This window comes from Diadema setosum, chromosome 19 (assembly GCF_964275005.1).
Source record: "Diadema setosum chromosome 19, eeDiaSeto1, whole genome shotgun sequence".
In the NCBI taxonomy this organism is placed as follows: domain Eukaryota; kingdom Metazoa; phylum Echinodermata; class Echinoidea; order Diadematoida; family Diadematidae; genus Diadema; species Diadema setosum.
This window is the reverse complement of record NC_092703.1, coordinates 29673115-29691900: the sequence shown is the minus strand read 5'-3', so window position 1 is coordinate 29691900 and position 18786 is coordinate 29673115. Positions and strand designations below refer to the sequence as shown.

The 18786-nt window shown below is 37.9% G+C and overlaps 1 protein-coding gene across 1 annotated transcript; it reads left to right on the top strand.

Moving 5' to 3' along the window:
• The first annotated feature begins 875 nt into the window (after window positions 1-875).
• Window positions 876-17366, top strand: LOC140242409 (cysteine and histidine-rich domain-containing protein 1-like). Its single transcript, XM_072322144.1, has 10 exons — window positions 876-954; window positions 4066-4172; window positions 4841-4927; window positions 7873-7934; window positions 8518-8609; window positions 9982-10046; window positions 11456-11526; window positions 13086-13217; window positions 14608-14770; window positions 16365-17366. Exons 1-10 carry the CDS (start codon window positions 876-878, stop codon window positions 16464-16466), a joined length of 960 nt encoding a protein of 319 aa, XP_072178245.1. The 3' UTR covers window positions 16467-17366.
• The last annotated feature ends 1420 nt before the right edge of the window (window positions 17367-18786 follow it).

The following is an 18786-nucleotide window of genomic DNA, read 5'->3' as shown; positions in this document are numbered from 1 at the left end:
CCCCCTTTATTTTGCAGAAAATATAGGTTCTGACTTTTCCCCTCATTTTTCTCCTTTTTCTTTGCGGAAAATATAGGACTTTTCTGTGATGTTATTAGATTTTTTTTTATTTTATTTGTTTTTTGTTTTGCTTTGTTTGTTTTTTTTTTTTTTTACTTGTCATCGGATTTGGGAAAGAAGTGAAAGCAAAAAATGTGAAGCCCTTTTGTGTGTGTGTGTGTGTGTGTGTGTGCCGAATTGGGGACAGAAGCGTCAGGAAAAAAAAAGATTATAAATAAATAGAGACTTTTTGGTGTTTTTATTTTGTTTGTTTGTTTGTTTTTGCATGTCATGACCACAGAAATACTTTGGTCATGATCCATCGTCATTAATAATAATATTGGGATCTTTGGGGCTAGATATGCCCCTGGATGAGGAGTACTTAGTAACCAGTAAGAACTCGACTGAATCAATTTTTTATAAGACGGAATGATGCAAATGTTTGTGTAATGATGTCTGAATCTTCGGACTACAGTTATAAGAATTTTTTTTCTATTATGTTTTATCGATTTTCAAGATTCAAAGCATAACATAGTTAGCTTAAAAATAAACAAATCACATAAAACTAGAAAATCAGTGAATAACAAGGGGAAAAAAAAAAGAAGGGATCAAAGGGAACATCATTTTTGCGTTTGTGTGTCGATTTTCTTTGGGCTGTTATCTTTGTTGCCGAATGCCCCGCATACACTCTGCACAATCTACGCTCGGCATGTGTGATTGTGTGTGTGCAAGTAAACACAGAGATTCTTCGCCGAACCGGCTTTCGTTCCTCTTGATCTTTTCAGCAACGAAGAAGACACTGAACTCGAACGTGGATACATTTGCAGTTTACAAAAATGTCGACGGCTACAGAAAGGCTGCAGTGCTTCAATAAGGGTTGTGGAATTAACTACTCTCAAGATCAGGATGGACCAGGTGAGTTATTCGCGTATTTCTGGGACTCTTCAAGACGATCGAGAACATTCGCAAAGCCGTAACAAATTGTTCCATTCATTCATCCATTCATTCATACTGTCGTGATCATTGAAGTGCGTGATCCCGTAACGTGCCGCCGTCGCACGTCTCAGCCCCGCTGCATGTGGGCGAGCCGCCCGGGCGGCTCGCCCGTGCCCGCAGCGCAGCTTGGCAAGAAACATCTACATACACACGATACAGCAAGATGCCCATCTTGAATCTTGGATGAGTAGACCTCCCAAGCATCTCCTGTGGAGTTTTATTAAGTGGAGGTTGCGTAGGGTGGTGAGGGTGGACTTTCAGAAAAAGTATGAGAAGGAAGGATCCTCAAAAAAGAGCATGCTTAAACTTAGGATCAGGGTCCTTTTTTGGGAAATAGAAACTGGTAGTACACAACGTAGATGGACGATGGAGCTACATAAATGTACACTGTAGGCCTAGGTCCACTAGGAGCCAAGTTGTTCCATGCTTTTAAACTTTACAGTGCGTAAAAAAAAAAAAAAAAGAAAACTTGTTGACATCAGATGAAGTGTGATCTATTACAAACTGCTTGGTATGCCCCCTTCTTTCTCTTGTAAACTTGTTTCTAAGTAGATTGGTCTATGCTATTTCCTTGAAGCCTTGTATTAAGTTTACTGCTGTATATCCAGGTGAGGTGGCCATATGCCGGGAGGATCTTGTACAGGCATGTGCTGTGTGAGTCCATGTGCCTCTCGTCTATCTTTCAGGGGGATCAAAGATGTGTCACACGATACACGATATCCCTCCCGTATGAATTGGATACAATCTTGTTGATCGTATCATGGTGTGGCACTCCCTGAGATACGTGTATACAGTATGTTGCGAAATATCAAAGACAACATTGACATGACCCTTCCTGTGATTCAGTGCGGTGTAAATTTATGTATATGATTTGATTGTATGTTGGGAAGCCAAATATTCTAATTCTGACATACATTGTACACACACTGTAGATCGGCGATAGTCTGTCTCTTCACGATGGGCTTCTTATCTGACGTTAATTGGGACATGTATGGTCATTGATTGTCAGCCCCCATTTAGACGGGGGCTGACCATACACGTCCCAACATCAGTTCATCTGATCAGAAGCCCACCTTGAAGAGACAGATACCATCGGTCTAATTCTAACAGTGCTGGGTGGATCCTGGGCCGGCTGAACTAAAAGATAATAATCAATATCTGCTTGCATCATATGGAGCTGCATTGCCATGATAACTGTCATTATTTAATAGTGATACAATGAAGTGCCAAACATTTTCGGGTGCATTTGGGTTGTAGTTTACACATCATAAAGTACATGTACATGTACAGTATGACTCCATGAGGTTGACAGAAAGATCAGTCTGCACTGTAGGGTTGGACCTACTACTAATCGACCGCCTAATGTTTATTTGCTTGATAAGAATATTTAACACTGAAATTCACGTAAAAAACTTGACCTACGTGATTGAGAAAATCCAGCTCTATCAAATGCCGTTGTTCCCTTTTCGATTCGAAGTTTCAGTGCAAAAATATCGCCGACGAACTTGCGTGGCCTCGTTTCAGCTCCCCGCGGTAAATCGCGTTTTTAGGATCGACCACTGATTTTGCATTGACAATGTATGTAAACCGAGTTGTATTGAACACCGTGTTGTACGAAGCTTTTTAGAAGCCTTTTAGAAACTTCCATAGACATTACATTGTGCTGTCATTACGATTCGGTGAAAATATTCATTCGAAATTTTGTCCTTGATTAAAACCATTAATGAACAGTGAATTATCGCGTTTTCCCACACCATCCTAATCTACATTCAAAGCCAATCTATTTTTATGTGCTTTGCGCGCAGAGAAGTGCGTACTAAGTGTTCAGTGCGCGAATTATACGCGGTCGGTTTCAATAAGGGTGGTCGATATGTAGTAGGGCTACCATACATTGTATGTCGTCTTGTAAGTAGTTGTACATGTTTACCTCGGTATGTTGTCTGTATTTATACATTGTACCTCTAGTTAAAACTCCACAGGAGATGTTTGGGAGGTCTACTCATCAAAGATCTAAGACTACATTATGCATGTCTTGCCTCGCTTGTTCACAGGAGGAGTACCTTCAAAGTCAATTACATGTACATGTATAAATGAAAGCGAGAGATTATTGAGCACAGGGGTGAAGAAATGATGTATGAGTTTTCTTCAATATCTATGTATCTGCCCTCTGTACAAAATAAAAATGATATTTGTAAGATCACAAGTGCTGATCTACATGTACATTTTTTAGAAGGCTTTTTTAAAAACATGTCAGGAAAAAGGAACCAGCAGGAATCAAACCTCCGTTTCTCCATTTTCAGGAATCCTTCCTTTTTTCCGACATGTTTGTTTATTTTAAAAAGAAAAATTAGATCAGCAGTTGCAATCTTACAAATTTAATTTTGTACAGAGGACAGAAAAATTAAAGAAAACTCATACATTAATTAATGTCATAAGAGTCCTCTGAACAGACAGATTTTGTCTGTCCATGTAATGAGGGTGCTTACTATTGTAAATGAAAGGGTGTGTACAGTTCTGGTCAGGGTGAGAATTTAGCTTTTAACATTTTGTGAGATATTCAGAAACCACTCTATGAGATGTCAGAGAGCATACAATTCTAAGGGGTATCAAAAGTTTATTTGATGAAAATCGATTTTGAAATGGCTAAGATATCCAAAAACAAGGTGAAACAGATATCCTAATAAATGGTGTGGCCTGTCGCCTTTTATTACTATCCCTTTTTTGGATATCTCAGCCATTTGAAAACCAATTTTCATCAAATAAACATTGAATCCTTCTTAAAATCACATGCTCTTTCATATGAGGTTTCTCATTATCTCACTTAGGAATGTTCAAAACATGAATCCCCTCCTCAACCAGTACTGTACAGTCCCTTTAAATGAACTCTTTCTATATGAACATCAAAAACCGTATTGGGTGTACAGTTACCAAGTACATTGACATTAATGTAATGCAATGTGCACTTCTTGTTTCCATGGTAATTATTGATTGAATAAAATGTTTCCTTTTCTTCTCCGATGTCAATGACAGAGGCATGTGTGCATCACCCTGGGGTGCCCGTCTTTCACGACGCTCTGAAGGGCTGGTCGTGCTGCAAAAAGAGAACCACCGATTTCACAGAGTTCCTGAATATTCCGGTGCGTGTTTTGCTCCCAAGATCACACTGAGGCCTTGATTGTGGCCACATGATCCTGAAGGTTTCTTACTTTAGTCTGCAACCCCCCTCCCGATTTGTAATAATTGTAGATTATACATATTATGAACAACTGCAACTGGCACACAAACAGAAGAGCAGTGAACTACACAGCAATGAATGCATCTAGCAAGCACTGAAATGTTGTACTCTTTGAAAAAGAAAAGTAGAAGAAGCCCACTGTTAAGAATACATAACTTATGGGGACTGGTTATTGCTCAAAAATGACACAAAGATACTGGTCATTTTGGCATCGGTGGTTGATCAGTCCATCAACAATTAATCCATGCTTGCCAGCAAAAACTTAGATGTCAGATACTTGTAAGCTGGCCTACTTTGGAGCATCTTGTATACCTTAAAATGTTCTCTTTTGTTTATTATTTTTAACCTTATTTTCATCACTTTATCTGTATTTTACTATCGTGATTTCTGTCTGAACATGTATGAAGTATTTTTGGTACTTATCAGACATGAGGGTTTAGTCTAGTGTCTCTTGTGAGGAAAGACTGCTATTGATGTGAGATAAGTAGTATGGCACCCGACTGAATACTTGGTCAACAGTGTCATTTGTGAGCATTCATCAACTTTTTCTTTCTCTCTCTCTCTTTCCAGGGTTGTTCTAAGTCCAACCATAATCCAGTGAAACCAGTAGAGGAAGCAAAGAAAGAGTCTGATGATGTAGATGAACCGTTGCCACAGGTACAGTGTAGTGACAACTGTGACATTGATCATTATTTAACATGAAAAAGGAATCAAGTAATATTGTGTCATCAATTGTTGCAAAGGCTGTATGTTGTATCTTATTTCTAACTACCAATTAAGACAGTGTTGCCTTGATTTGTGTTACTGCCATGTGAAATTATTTTTCCCCCAGTACTTATGAAGTTAAACTTTAAGCAGACATTACTTGAAAACAGAACTGTTCTGCATAATACACCTGTATATGTGAAAGTCAAGGATATTTATGTCCCCCAAGGAAGGAGGTTAAGGTATGTATGTTGTTGTCAGCGTTGGTTTTTCTGTTCGCAAGATAACAAAAAAAGTTGTGAACGGATTTGGATGAAAGTTACTGGAAAAGTTGGTAATGGCACAAGGAATAGATGATTGAATTTTGGTAGTGATCCAGGAATTTTTATGAATTTTTCAAGGATTTTTGTATTTTTATTTTGGCAAATAGGGTCAATGTTCTTGGGAGTTGAAGCTGCGCGTATTTGAGGTTTGCATACAAGCAGTAAAGTGCATGCTCTGCTCAAGGAGCCGCGCAGCAGGAAGCTGATGAGGTAAACACTCGTGGCTTCTTCTTTTTTCAGCTTAGCTTCATTGTAGATTTGGCGATTTTCAACATTCATGTATGGGTGGAAATGAGCTACAGTACATGGCAGAGGTCTGTGCTCTTAGAGTGCTTTTCTTTTTTATGCCTCCGCCACGAAGTGGTGCCGGAGGCATTATGTTTTCGGGTTGTCCGTCCGTCCGTCCGTCCGTCCGTCCGTCCGTCCGTCCTTCCTTCCGTCCGTCCGTCCGTCCTTCCGTCCGTCCGTAATGAATTTTGTGGACAAGGTAACTATCAAAACCCGTTGAGGTATCCTAATGAAACTTGGCATGTATGTGTATTAGGGGGTGAAGTTGTGCCTATCAACTTTTGGGTGCACATGCTCAAGGTCAAAGGTCAAAAGGTCAAGGTCAAATACATAAAATTTCACTATTTCCACCGTATCTATTGAATGTCTGAAGATATTTTCTTGAAACTTAGTGTATACATGTATTACCCAATAAAGATTCTCTGGTGAAAGTTTGGGTCATGAGGTCAAAGGTCAAAGGTCAAAAGGTCAGGGTCAAATACATAAAATTTCACTATTTCCACCATATCTATTGAATGCCTGAAGATATTTTCTTGAAACTTAGTGTATACATGTATTACCCAATTAAGATTCTCTGGTGAAAGTTTGGGTCATGAGGTCAAAGGTCAAAGGTCAAAAGGTCAAGTAAAAATATCAAAACTTTTTTTTTTCTCCATACCTTGGAAAATTGTTCAAGGTATCTTCATGGAACATAGTATATACATATACTGACTGGAAGTGATTATCTAGAGAATGTAGGGTTGATGGGGTCAAAGGTCAGGGGTCAAAGGTCAAGTGCAACACTTCAAAATTTTACTATTTCCCTCCTATCATGCAATGCCAGCAGGGTTATTTTTTTTTACACTTGGTGTATGCATACATGTTTAACCTAATAGAAATTCTCTGGAAAGTTTTTTTTTTCTTCTTTTTTTGCCTCAAAGGTCAAAAGGTCAAAGATCAAGTGAAAGTGCTGAACTAACTTTTTCCTCCATATCTCGGAAGTGGCTCAAGTTATCTTGAAACTTAGTACATATTATGCATGTTCTACCTGAAAGTGATTATCTTATGAATTTTAGGGTCAAGGGCCAGATGAAAATGGTAACAATTTACTATTCAATTCAGAAATTGCACTTTTTCTCCACACCTGTACCTTGAAAATTACTCAATGCCTAAATGTATGAATGGGTCAAAGTCGAGTTAAAGTCCTTAAATCCCTAGATACATGCTCTCCTATTCATCCAATTAAACCTAGGTCAAGGAAGGTGAACATTCAACACATTTGTGACAAACTTGTCATTTCAATATTTTGCCAATTTTGTGAAAATGTAATCACACATTGTCCACATGTACTATCTAGACCTATTGGGAAAATCATGCATTATGGCGGAGGCATACCAGTCGCCAAAGCGACATTTCTAGTTTCTTTTTTCTTTTTTACTTCAAATAGGAAAAGACTCATTTACCTTTATGCTACATATGTGTAGAATTGCCATAAGGATAAATCTTTGGGTAAGATCTTTTGATAGCAAACATGTCTTCCTGTTGTCGCAATTTATTATCTGACACATCAACCCCATGATGCAAAAATGTATAAACTATAAGCTGCCATTTGTGTAGAGTATTGCTTTGACTTCATATCTTGAACTACAATGTCTTTGTAACCAGAGTATGTAATGTTTTTGCATAGTGGATTGACCTGGTATCCAACTAAATGTGACTTGACTTACAGTGTAATTGCACAGGACATGGTGTCCCCTTGCACTCCTTCGGATGGCCCTCCTCCATATGTCTCTATCCTTGGCCAGTTTCTCGGCATCCTGTATTCTACTGTACTTCTAATCTGGTCACTCCAGAGCAATGGGGGCGTCCAGGCGGTCTGGGAGTGTCAAAGTTGTTCCTGTATGCCCTCAGGGGCAGTCAGTTCTCTGACATCCGAATAACATGGCGGAACCATTTGTGTTGTCTTTTTGTCACTTCATCGTTGATGGCATTAGTGATTTGGAATTGGCTTATGATGTCACTGTTCTTTATTTTGTCCATAAGGTATACCCCAGCAATAGTTCTCAGGCATCTCATTTCGTAAACCTGCAATATGTCCCTGTGTGCTTTGTTCAATGTCCAGCTTTCTGCCCCATATGTTGCAATAGGTCTTATCAGTGCTCTGTATATGTGTAAACTACTGAGTAAAATCTCACTTAATGTGAGTTCATCTTAATCTGGTGCAGCAGTAGGCATTTTTCTTGACACCAAATCATAACTTGTCTAGCCATATCTTTTTCTTTGTTGTTTGGATCTTTCTTCATGCAGCCAGTTCAACCTCCCCCTGTTCGTGCACCCATACAAGCTGCTGATCCTGCGGACAGACCGAGGTACAGTTTTTACCCATGTCACTTTTTATATTATATCTTGCCACATTGTACTTACTCATTTGTGTGATGTTTCAAAATTTATGGACATTTACAGCTGTGAAGACTTCAAACTACTGTCTGTCAGTGTATGAGTCTTCTAAATACAGTGCATGTTGGTAGACAGGACAGTACAGTATAAAGTGTCTAGCCTACTTTGATAATTTTGTTAAACAATAGTGTAATATTTGATATTTTTGTATGTTTGTTTGGTAGCCTAAATGCAGAGAAGGGACATGAACTTTATTTATGTTTATTAAATTTCAATCACAGAGCATCTTGAAACTAATATAACTGTTTGAGATATTGGTTCCATACATAACTTTTAATATGCAGATTTTTCTTTTAATCAGTGATTTAAGAAGTTTGAAAGAACAATGAAATAGATTCACAGTATTTGATGTGAAATGAGCTGCAGCACAGGTCCTTGATAGAAGTAGAGCTGAAGAACATTTCTTTGAATATATCTCAGTTTTTGTTAGAATATTTAAAAAAATGGCTTTTCTTTCTGTATACTGTGACATAAAGTATTCCTCTCCTCCTGCAGTGCTGATGAACCAAAGATCAGACTGCCAGTGTCAGTAGATTCAGCGCTTCGAGCAGCCCTGGAAAAGATGTCGATGAATGTAGAAAGCAAAGGTGGGAGGGCTGACAGAAAATTGATCAGGGCTCCGTTCTATCAAAAGATATAATTGGTTTACGTTATAAATTTTCTTACCACACAGGCTGCCATAGACTTATGATAGAAATCAACTATATAATCAATTATACCTCTTCATAAAAGAGATCCCTGAACTTGTGTAATTTTGCTACTTATTAGATAAGTGGGGCATTTGTAATAACAATTTGTTTTCTTTTCAAATGAATCTAAAAAGGCAAGCTACTTTCATCACTTTATGATTGTTACTTGTATTAAATTTTATCTTTTATTGGTAAATCTTAAGTGAGAGCAGGATCTTTTGCCTAAGGATGCTACAAATTTATGTAATCAAGGAGAGGATATTATGTCAGAGTGCATGTTGTGCTTTAATCGCAAACTGTCTTGGCATGCAGTAACAAGAAAATGAATGAACAGAATTGTTAGTAGAAATGCCTTGTGGTACTCAGGGACAGGGAAAACAGATTTTGTGTTCACTCAGTTTTCTAAACTCCCTGCTCTCCAAGTTTAAAACCTTCAGCTTCAACTCCTCTTGTTGTCCAAGTTTTCTATGCCTTTGATGCAAATTGCTGTGTGTGATTTAAAGGGACATTCCAGACAATTTTCATAATTTCATATCATGTAGTACATAAATTGACTACTCCATGTATAGATTTGTGAAATTTATTGTGGTTCTTGAGCAGAGAAACAATACTTAAAAAACCCTTAAACAAATTACACTGAACAAGGATGATGACATAGGAGGTTCACATATTTCAGAAATGTAGCAGTGTAATTCCATTACAATATCGCTTGCTTGCGAGTTCACCTGTGAATAATCTATGCATGCCTTCTTCTTTTGTTCTGCTTCCTTGAGCCCCAACTCATTCATTCTTATGGTGACTCTGCCATGTCATCATCCTTGTTCATTGCAATTTGTTCTAAATTTTGAAAATATTCTTATTCTTCATCCCAATTATCACAAATTCTTAAACTCTGTCCTCAGTATTACTAATTTATAGTTGTTCAAATGTAAAAATCTGAAAATCATCCGGAGGTCTCCTTTAAAGAGGAAGTTATGGGATGATACAACCTTGTCATCCAACTTTGCTCCAGCTTGTTTGATTTTGAACATAACATTTTCCTTCATGTACCTGTAATTGCAGTCTTTGTTACAGTTTGTTCAATTGGTCTGTCAATGAATTTGAATGCATTTTGGGTCTTTGCAGTATTGATGATCTCTCAGATGATGTCTCAACATTGTCAGAAGAAAAAATACTATGCACCAGTTTAGATAGAACAAAGTGGTTTCATCAAGTTCAGCTTACTTTTCGGAAAGCAACATTACATGCATTTTTTCTCCCTTTCAAACAGGTTCATCACAAAATGCTCAGGAAATTAAAATAGGAACACAATGCAAGAACAAAGGCTGCCAAAAAGTGAGTAGGTTTGTGATACGTGCCAGCAAATTGTATTCTACTGTACGAGCTGAAATTTTCGCGTACAGATATTTTCGCGAATTGCTGCTTGGAGGACATTTTCGCGTGTTGTTAATTTCGCGGTTGCGAGGGTCTAACTGAACTTAGCTATTTGCGCGTTGCTACTTTCGCTTGTTGTTATTTTCGCGGTTCAAAGATGATTCGCGAAATTCGCGAAAATAAAACCACCACAAAAATTTCAGCTCGTACAGTATACATTTGTGTGCTTTAAAAAAAACAAAAACAAACTAATTTGGATATAAGTGTTTATGAAAACCTTATTTCAGAGACTCCAACTCTACTGCTTTCAGCGGAAGATCTCCCACTTTGAGACTGTTTTTTTTTTTTGCAAATTCTCACTCTCTTTCTTGCTTGAGTGTGATTTCCCTCCTCTGACTGCTTGAGACATATTTTTCTCTCTCTTAAATTTCAGCTTTCTCCCGCCCAACTTTAGTTCTGTCAAATAATATATGTTCAGAAATATTGTAATACTAAGACACAGTGTAGCACCAGAGATCATCAATAACTTGAAGGCTTCCAGGGTCCTTAAAGCAGGCACTGGAACCCAGCCATAATGGACATTGCGCTTCGCAGCCATGATATGCACCATGTTTGCATGATCAGAATCCCCAGATGAGGATCCGGGGCGGGAGAATCTCCCGTAAGAGAATGCGTGGGGTTGAAGTCTCTGTGGTTTTGCTCTATTCAGATTGGACAAATTCCACTTTCTGCACTGACCTAATCAATAGCTGGCATTCATATACAGCCTATAGCGAATCTGGTTATATGTTTGTATGACAATTCTGTGGCGACGATCAATAAGATTTACATTGTATACTATCCTTTGTATATATCTTTGAGTGTGAGATGAAACGTAAAATGCCACTTACCGCAAAAATAAGGGGGGGGGGGGTGGTGGGAGCTCTGACTTCAAAATAAAAAGGAAGCTCTGGTTATACAAGAATTCCTTCCCATTTGCCTGAATAAAACTTGATGCTGCGATGCTCTCACTTTGTAGGAATAGCACTTAATCATTCTCTATCGGGAGAGTACACTTTCTGTATCCCAGCATTCCCAGTATTGTTTTGATATCTTTAAAAATTTTGTAAAAAGGAAAGTAGGCCCTTGGGGAGGTATTTACCGTGGGATTATCCAGCAATGCTAAAATGGATCCATTTCTTGCCCCTGCCCATTTAATGTGCCACATTCTAGTTTTCCATTTCTGCTTTGTTTCATTTACACATGAAATTTGCTGAAGGGAGAAGTAAATGTCTAGATAGAAGAACTATTCTTTATGGCTGTTAGCTGCTCCTGAACCAAACTTTGCCAACAAAACTTTAACCCTTAAAACTCGCCATGTTTCTCTTCAGGAGTACCAAGGACCAAGCAGCAATGCCGAGAGATGCAGGCATCATCCCGGAGCTGCCATCTTTCATGAAGGGTAAGGGAGAGGGTCTCTTGATGGCAAACATGAGATGCCCACAACCACATGACTTGATAATAAATGATGCCCGTAGTTACTTTCTTGCATTATTTTATTCTATTTTGTTTGTTTGTTTGTTTGTTTGTTTGTTTGTTTGTTTGTTTGTTTGTTTGTTTGTTTGTTTGTTTGGGGTTTTTTTTTGCCAAATATACTGCAGGTTTTGTTGAAAATACTGTTTTCCCAAATTGTATTACTACCTGTTTCTATTGCAGAAAGGTTAAATATACTGTTTTCCACTAAAAATATACCTCTTCAGCCCTCAGAATACTCAACTGCAATGCTGTTGACAAGGTTGACATCCCTGTGACTATGCCTATGATATATCTACTCAGGTATACATCATGTTTCAGCTGATGTTATCTCAAGAAACTTTTTTTTTTTCCTGCTTTCAAGAGCAGTGACAGTGATATAATGTCTGAACACAATTTACAATGGGATATCTGTGAGGAGTCGTTTCATACATGTACACCTTCAAACAAGGGTATTTTTTGGGGGGGTCTAGGGCAATTACCCCCTGGGCAATTACCCCGGCCCCTTCCCCTGTCCCTAATCCTAATCCTAATCCTGAAACTAATCCTAACCATAACCCAAACTCCTAACACTAAACCTAACCCTAACCCTAATCTTAACTCTAACCTTACCACTAACCAGTATTTAGCCGGGGGGTAATTGCCCTCTGGGGGTAATTGCCCGGATACGGTTTTTTTGGTTTTTTTTTAAGATTATATATACTTTGACCAAAAATACATAAAATGAGAAGACTTCATGTTCTTTCAACGATGTGATGTGCAACAGTTAATGTTATGCCATGGAAATCCTCATGTTGTCCAGAGTAGTGGCCATGAGATAGTGTATGAACACACCAAATTATTTTACCTGGATATCAGTATTGTTGCATTGCAATGAGTATGATTATATCATTACATCACATAATTCCAACACTATTTGGAGTTTGTTATGATGAATTTTAATACCCCACACACAAGACTGCTTTGTAGTGTCCACACATATCATAAGAGAACACCCAGTCTTCTGGTTGCAGTTAGGTGCTATGCCTGTACAGGTATAATAAATGAAAGTGTAATGTCCCATTGATCATATAATAGTGAATGCAATATCAGCAGAACACATCAGTGAACCCTACAGTAGTCTTCTCATTCAGCAATGGCAGTACCAAAATTTTAAAACTTTGTAACTTTTGATGGGATCATCCGATTTTCCTCAAACTTCTCTGACGTGTTCTCTTAATATTGCTGCATTCACTTAGTTCACATCTGTGTATTTGGGTTTCATTCTCCTTTAAGTTTGTGCGAGCATCACATATTTGCAAAACTGATGGTATACCTTGCCTGCAGAAAGGGCAGTGCCCTCTTCAAAATTTTTATGTTGGGACTGAATCCACGATTTTGGAACCATTTCCTAATATCCCTTAAAATTTGTAATCACCACTTGTAAAACATCTTTGTCAATGAAAGCTCCCTAACTGAAAGCAAACAAACTTTTCTTTTCTCCCCTAGGATGAAGTACTGGTCGTGTTGTAACAGAAAGACGTCGGATTTCAACAATTTCTTGAACCAGGAGGGCTGCTGTCTGGGTGACCACGTGTTTAAAAACGACAACAATGCAGAAAATAAGACAGTGTCATGCAGGTGCATTTCCTACAAACTAAAATTTATCTGTCGTCTTCGAGATAGGAATACCTCGAACAAATTATTGTTGGCCCATTTGCTGAGGCGACATTTCTAGTTGCCAGATTTATTGTTTACCATTCTTGCAGTCTGCAATGTGCAAATGATGCATCATGTGTAAGTAAAAAAAAAAAAAAAAAGAAAAGAAAAAAAAAAGGAACATACTGTAAGACCAGAAACATTTGCGGCGTAAAACTTTTGCGAATTAGAGCCAATGGCCTTATCTGCAGCATGAAGCTTACGCAAATTGGCGACTGGCATTCATTGCCTTGTGTGGACAAATCTGTTGAGTGCTTTCTTTTTTTTAATGAATCTTGGTCCCTCATGAAATTCACAGTTTCATGCATGCAAAAAGTTCCAGTTTTGCAGTAAATGATGCCTGCAATAAAGAGGGTCAAAGACATTATGTCCTCTTGGGTTGTCTATCTGTCTGTGTGTAAATCTTGAATCTTGTGGACATGATTTTAATAAAAAAAAGCCTGTGGTGGTTTTCAAGACACCTGGCAGCACAGGTATTCTATATGAATGAGGTGTAGCCAGTAGATACATCGATGAGATCTTTGGCAAAATCCTTCAAGGTTTGAGGTCAAAGATCACTGAAAGTTTGACTGACAGCATTGTACCAGACAACATTTTAAAGACTACATTGCACCTGCATTATCATGCATTAAATTAAGGGTCATGAATCTAAGGTTTCCCTTAAAATAGCTGAAAACTTCAGGCTTGATATTTTGGTAACATTCAATGACATATCATTTTTGACTGCACCGTATAAATAAAAAAAAAAAAAACAAGAAAAAATTGCCCATGCTTCTGCTGCTTGTACAATTTTATGTTCCTGTGCAGTTTGTGATGTCTGATAATTCTGTAATTTAGTTCATACAGTGTAACATTCATTCAAACCAGCAACCAGTGGCCACTGCCCATATCTTTATTCCCAATAAATCAAGTGTCATTTTGTGTCTTTTACAATAGGTTTTGATTGTTGGACAGGAAAAAGAGGCAGTTAACACTCTGCATTACCTCCTTGTAAAGTTTAAAGTTCAAATTTATTTTCATTTCCATCAAATAAACAGAGAAATTATGTACAATGTATAAGCAGAATATATTTGATGTAAACAGAACATATCAACTAGAACCATATCAAGGCAACCACGCCCCCCCCCCCCCCAAAAAAAAAAGAAAACAAGAAATCATTTTTTACAAGCAGGAGGTTAACTTTGAACCAGAAGAATATTTTGCATGTCATGAATGTAAAACTTTCCACCAATAAAATCCTTTTCCTTGAAACAATTTGCATTCTTTGTATTATTTTGTAAATGTTTATGTATTCTTTTCCCTTTCAAATCAGGCATGATTGGCATCAGACAGGCAAAGTCGCCGTCCTCTCCGTCTATTGCAAGAAGGCAGACCCGAGTCTGACCGTCATCGAGGCCAACCAGGTTTCCCTCGACGTCCACATAGTCTTCGGCCAGGAGAAGAGCGAATTCGAGAAGAAGATCACGTTAGAAGGGGTATGTTTGTTAGTTTGTGTGTTCATTCACTCACCGTTAAATCACAAAATAACAAAGATACTATACAACTACAGAGCGTATCAAAAAAAGGTAATCCAACTTTGGAGGGCTACCATTTCATAATTGCCAGCTCTGGAGAGTGCAATGTTGGTTGGGAGGAACTCTTCCTCTTTCCGTTAATACCTAATTATGTTGATAAATGTCATGCATGACTGAGCAAATGAACTTCAAAGACAGCAATTCCAAATTACACTTTTTCCAAGTTTGAGTGTTGTCGTGAAGGAACAATGCATGTCTCACTGAATGGATCTGTAGGATCTCTCAATAAAAGTGGTAACATTAACAGGCAAGCCTGCATGACTACAGGTGTGTGTTAAGGTTTAGTGTTTAGGGTTTCTTCTAACATTTTATGGTTCATATCCTTTAACATGGCCACCTGTCCGATAACATGGTCACTCCTACTAAGGCAAATCCACACAGTCCATTTTTCCCAGTCCATATTTAACACATAGCTCGCAGCGCCTAACCAAATCTTGAATGTGAAGAGAGAAAATATATAATGGGTCAGCCTTTGTGGGAGTGACAAAGTTATCAACAGCAGTGGCCGTATTGAAGATTACAGACCATAAAAGGTTGAAAATAGAAGAAGCCCTAAACACAAACCTGCAGTCATGCAGGCTGCCCTGTTAGTGTTACCGCTTTCATTGAGAGATCCAATTCATTCAGTGAGATATGCATTGTTCCTGAAAGTGTAATTTGTCATTGCTGTCTTTAGAGTTCGTGTGCTCAGTCATGCATGACATTTGTCAACATAATTAGGTATCAATGGAAAGAAGAGTAGTGTAATTTGTCATTGTTGTCTTTAGAGTTTATGTGCTCAGTCATACATGACATTTGTCAACATAATTAGGTATCAATGGAAAGAAGAAGAGTTCCTCTTTCCTCCCAACTAAAATTGCACTCTCCAGAGCGGACAGAAATGAAATGGTAGCCCTCCAAAGTTGGATTACCTTTTCTTTCTTTTTTTGGATATGCACTGTAGAATAGAAAACTGAAGAGAAACAGATGAATTGCCGTGCTCAGCTCACTTTTATGGAACTAATACTAATTGTATGACTAGCAATGAAAGTAACAGCAGTATAGTACTAGCAGTAATATGATAACAGTGCTATTATCATAATAATACTTGCACTCCTGTGGTTTTCTTCAAACATGATCACTGGTAGAACTTCCCAAGTGAGAGCAAGTCAAGAATTTATTCCCAAGTGTCAGTAGAAAACCGGTAATGGTCTCTTACGATAAGATCAGCTTAAAGCTTGAAACCCTTGAATATATTTTTTTTTTTTTTTAGTGAACTGCCTGGATATTAAAGTTAAGAAGCAGTAATTGCTCAGCCTAGGAAAATGTAAAATTAGATAAAGGATTTTCAAACTTTTTGTTGTATACATGTAGCTGCTTTCTTTTTCAGACTTAATGCATTTGTACATAAACTTATTTGTATGTTCTTCAGCATGACATCTTCTTTTATCCCCCATTTTTCCAAAATTGTTAGGGGGCTTTACCTCATCCCAAAATGTTCCTTTTATCTTTGCAGGTTGTTGATCCTAGCAGCAGTGTCGTCAACATGCTTGGAACCAAAGTGGAGATCAAGCTCCAGAAAGCCGGGCCTCAGTCGTGGAAGAAGTTTGAAATTTGACGCGGGTCGGCATTTTTCCAACAGAGACTGTCCAAATGTGTGCCCCATCATTATGAACATTTCAAAGTGCAGTTAATAGTCACCTCTGACTTGTGTGTATGAAATCTTAATCAGAATATTTTATTGTCCCTCAGCAGCAGAAATTAATATGTCAGCTTGATGTTTGTCTCTATCATGGGTTTATAGCTTGCCCTTGACTGTACTTGTAAAAGCTCCTGGATCAATTGCTGCCATGAAATGAAATATCTGCATGCTATGCCAAACATAAATGTGACCCACAAACATAACCCTAAATCCTAATCCTCACATAAAACTAAACCCAAAACCCTATCACAACCCTAACCCTAACCCTAAGTCCTTGGAGAAATTAAGACCAGTCAGCCAGTGTCGGATCCAGAGGGGGGCGCAACCGGTGCATGCCCCTCTTTATTTTTCGTTAAAAACAAAAGAATTAAAAAGAAAAAAATGAAATGAAACCCAGAAGTGGCACCAGAAATATTAGTTGTGCCCCCCCTTTACAGAATTCCTGGATCCACCCCTGAGTCATCAATTGTCACAGGAGCAAATGTTGTGTGACCACTTGAAAAATTTTCTGTCCTACCTTCCTCTTGGGTGCATGTTACAAAGTGTATGTGTGCCGGAATTTTTATGTCTCCACCCAAAAAAAAAAAAAAAAAAAAAAAAGCTGGAGCATTTAGTTTTGGGGTTGTCTGTTTGCCCCAGATCCTGTTACCATGATATGGTTGAAAACCATTCAGTGGATTATCTGGGTTCCTAACTCAGGTATGCTGAATGAGATGCACAAAACAATATATCCTGGAATGTCCAACAAGATCAAAGGTCAAAGGCCACTGAACCTTGGCCAAAAGTGGCACTTTTCAGCTGCGATCCTTACTAGAAATATTCAGCAGTAATATAGTTTATTAGAAATGGTACAAACAGACAATTATATGCATCAATAGGAGTATCAATACAAGTATCAATATGGAGACATAGGTCAAAGGTCACTCTATCTTAGTTTAAAAAAGTAAATTTTCCAGCCGTGACTTCATCAGCAGGACTGTTCAGTCTTCATGTAAGTTATGATAGTTCAAGATGAATGTAGTTCCATATGATGAGTAAAAGTTACACACATAAGGTGACTCCCATTATAACAAAGTCATAGGGACCTGTAGTTTTCATTCACTGTGTCGAAATGTTGTTATACCTGAACAAATAGCACATAATTTGTGAAGATATCTAGATGAAGATATGAAGATGACGATTTTAAGACTTGAATTTTTACTTTGTTGTTGCAATTTTTTTTTTTTATAACTGTTTTTGAAATAACGGGAGTGAACTATATTTCATTAGAGCAAAAGGGTCATAGGTCAAACCTCACGGTTCAGATCATGGCATTTAATTTCCACATAACTTTAAGGCATATTCTTGTAGTAAGAGAGGGAGGAGGCATCGCAGTCAATAGCATACAACAGATAACACATAATCTGGTGGGGTTTTTTGCCTTGTATTTTATGCTCTGTTTAGCTCACACTTTCAGAATTTCCAAAGAAACCTGGAACTTGGTGACATTCTGCCATGTGTATTACATGTAGTAGTAGAGTACCTAAACCTGGCCAAAATTTGACAACTGTGTAAGGGTTATTACAAACGTGAAATGGCAAAATTTCCCTTCTCATTCAGTAATCTAAAAGAGATGTTTCAGTGCACTCAACCAAATGTAATACCATGGCCAGGTGTGATAAGGACATTGTTTGAAATTGTAGTACATGGAGTTGTGGTCATTGTCGAGGCATCATTCGAACATTTTAAAGAAGATCTTTTCAATCCCTGTAAAATTGTTCAGTTTTATCAAACTAACAAAAAAGAATGGCCATGCACTTTCCGTGCTGTACTGTTGAGAATCTCACTCGTAAGATGTGAGGACAAATCCTGAAATAATGTGATATTACAGTTTTATCACAGTAAGCATATTTTCATGAAATTCAAATGGAGTGGAGTCTGGTGCGACCAGAGAGAAAAGGAATGACTTGTTAATTAGAAGAGATATATTTTTGAAGGCAATCTTGAGCTTGTTTTGTGTCCAAGGGGAATTTACCTCAAATACACACATGTGGATCGAGTGAATGCAGAAACGTTAGTAGTACACATCCGTGAAGTTTTAGGAAAATCAAGTTATCCAGTTTGATTTGAAGTTTTGGTACAGCCATTGTTGAATAAGAAGACGGCACCAATTCATAATGCCACATTAGGATAATGATATTTTTTTAAAAATAGAGAATTCAAACAAATTTTCATTATTCAAGCATAATGGAAGAGC

What these genes read in the sequence shown, in the direction of transcription:
- LOC140242409 (XM_072322144.1), top strand. Translation starts at nt 876, where the DNA reads ATGTCGACGGCTACAGAAAGGCTGCAGTGCTTCAATAAGGGTTGTGGA. An exon ending in AGAACAAAGGCTGCCAAAAA is followed by an intron (nt 10,047 to 11,455) that starts GTGAGTAGGTTT and finishes GTTTCTCTTCAG; the next exon opens with GAGTACCAAGGACCAAGCAG. An exon ending in GCTGCCATCTTTCATGAAGG is followed by an intron (nt 11,527 to 13,085) that starts GTAAGGGAGAGG and finishes TTTCTCCCCTAG; the next exon opens with GATGAAGTACTGGTCGTGTT.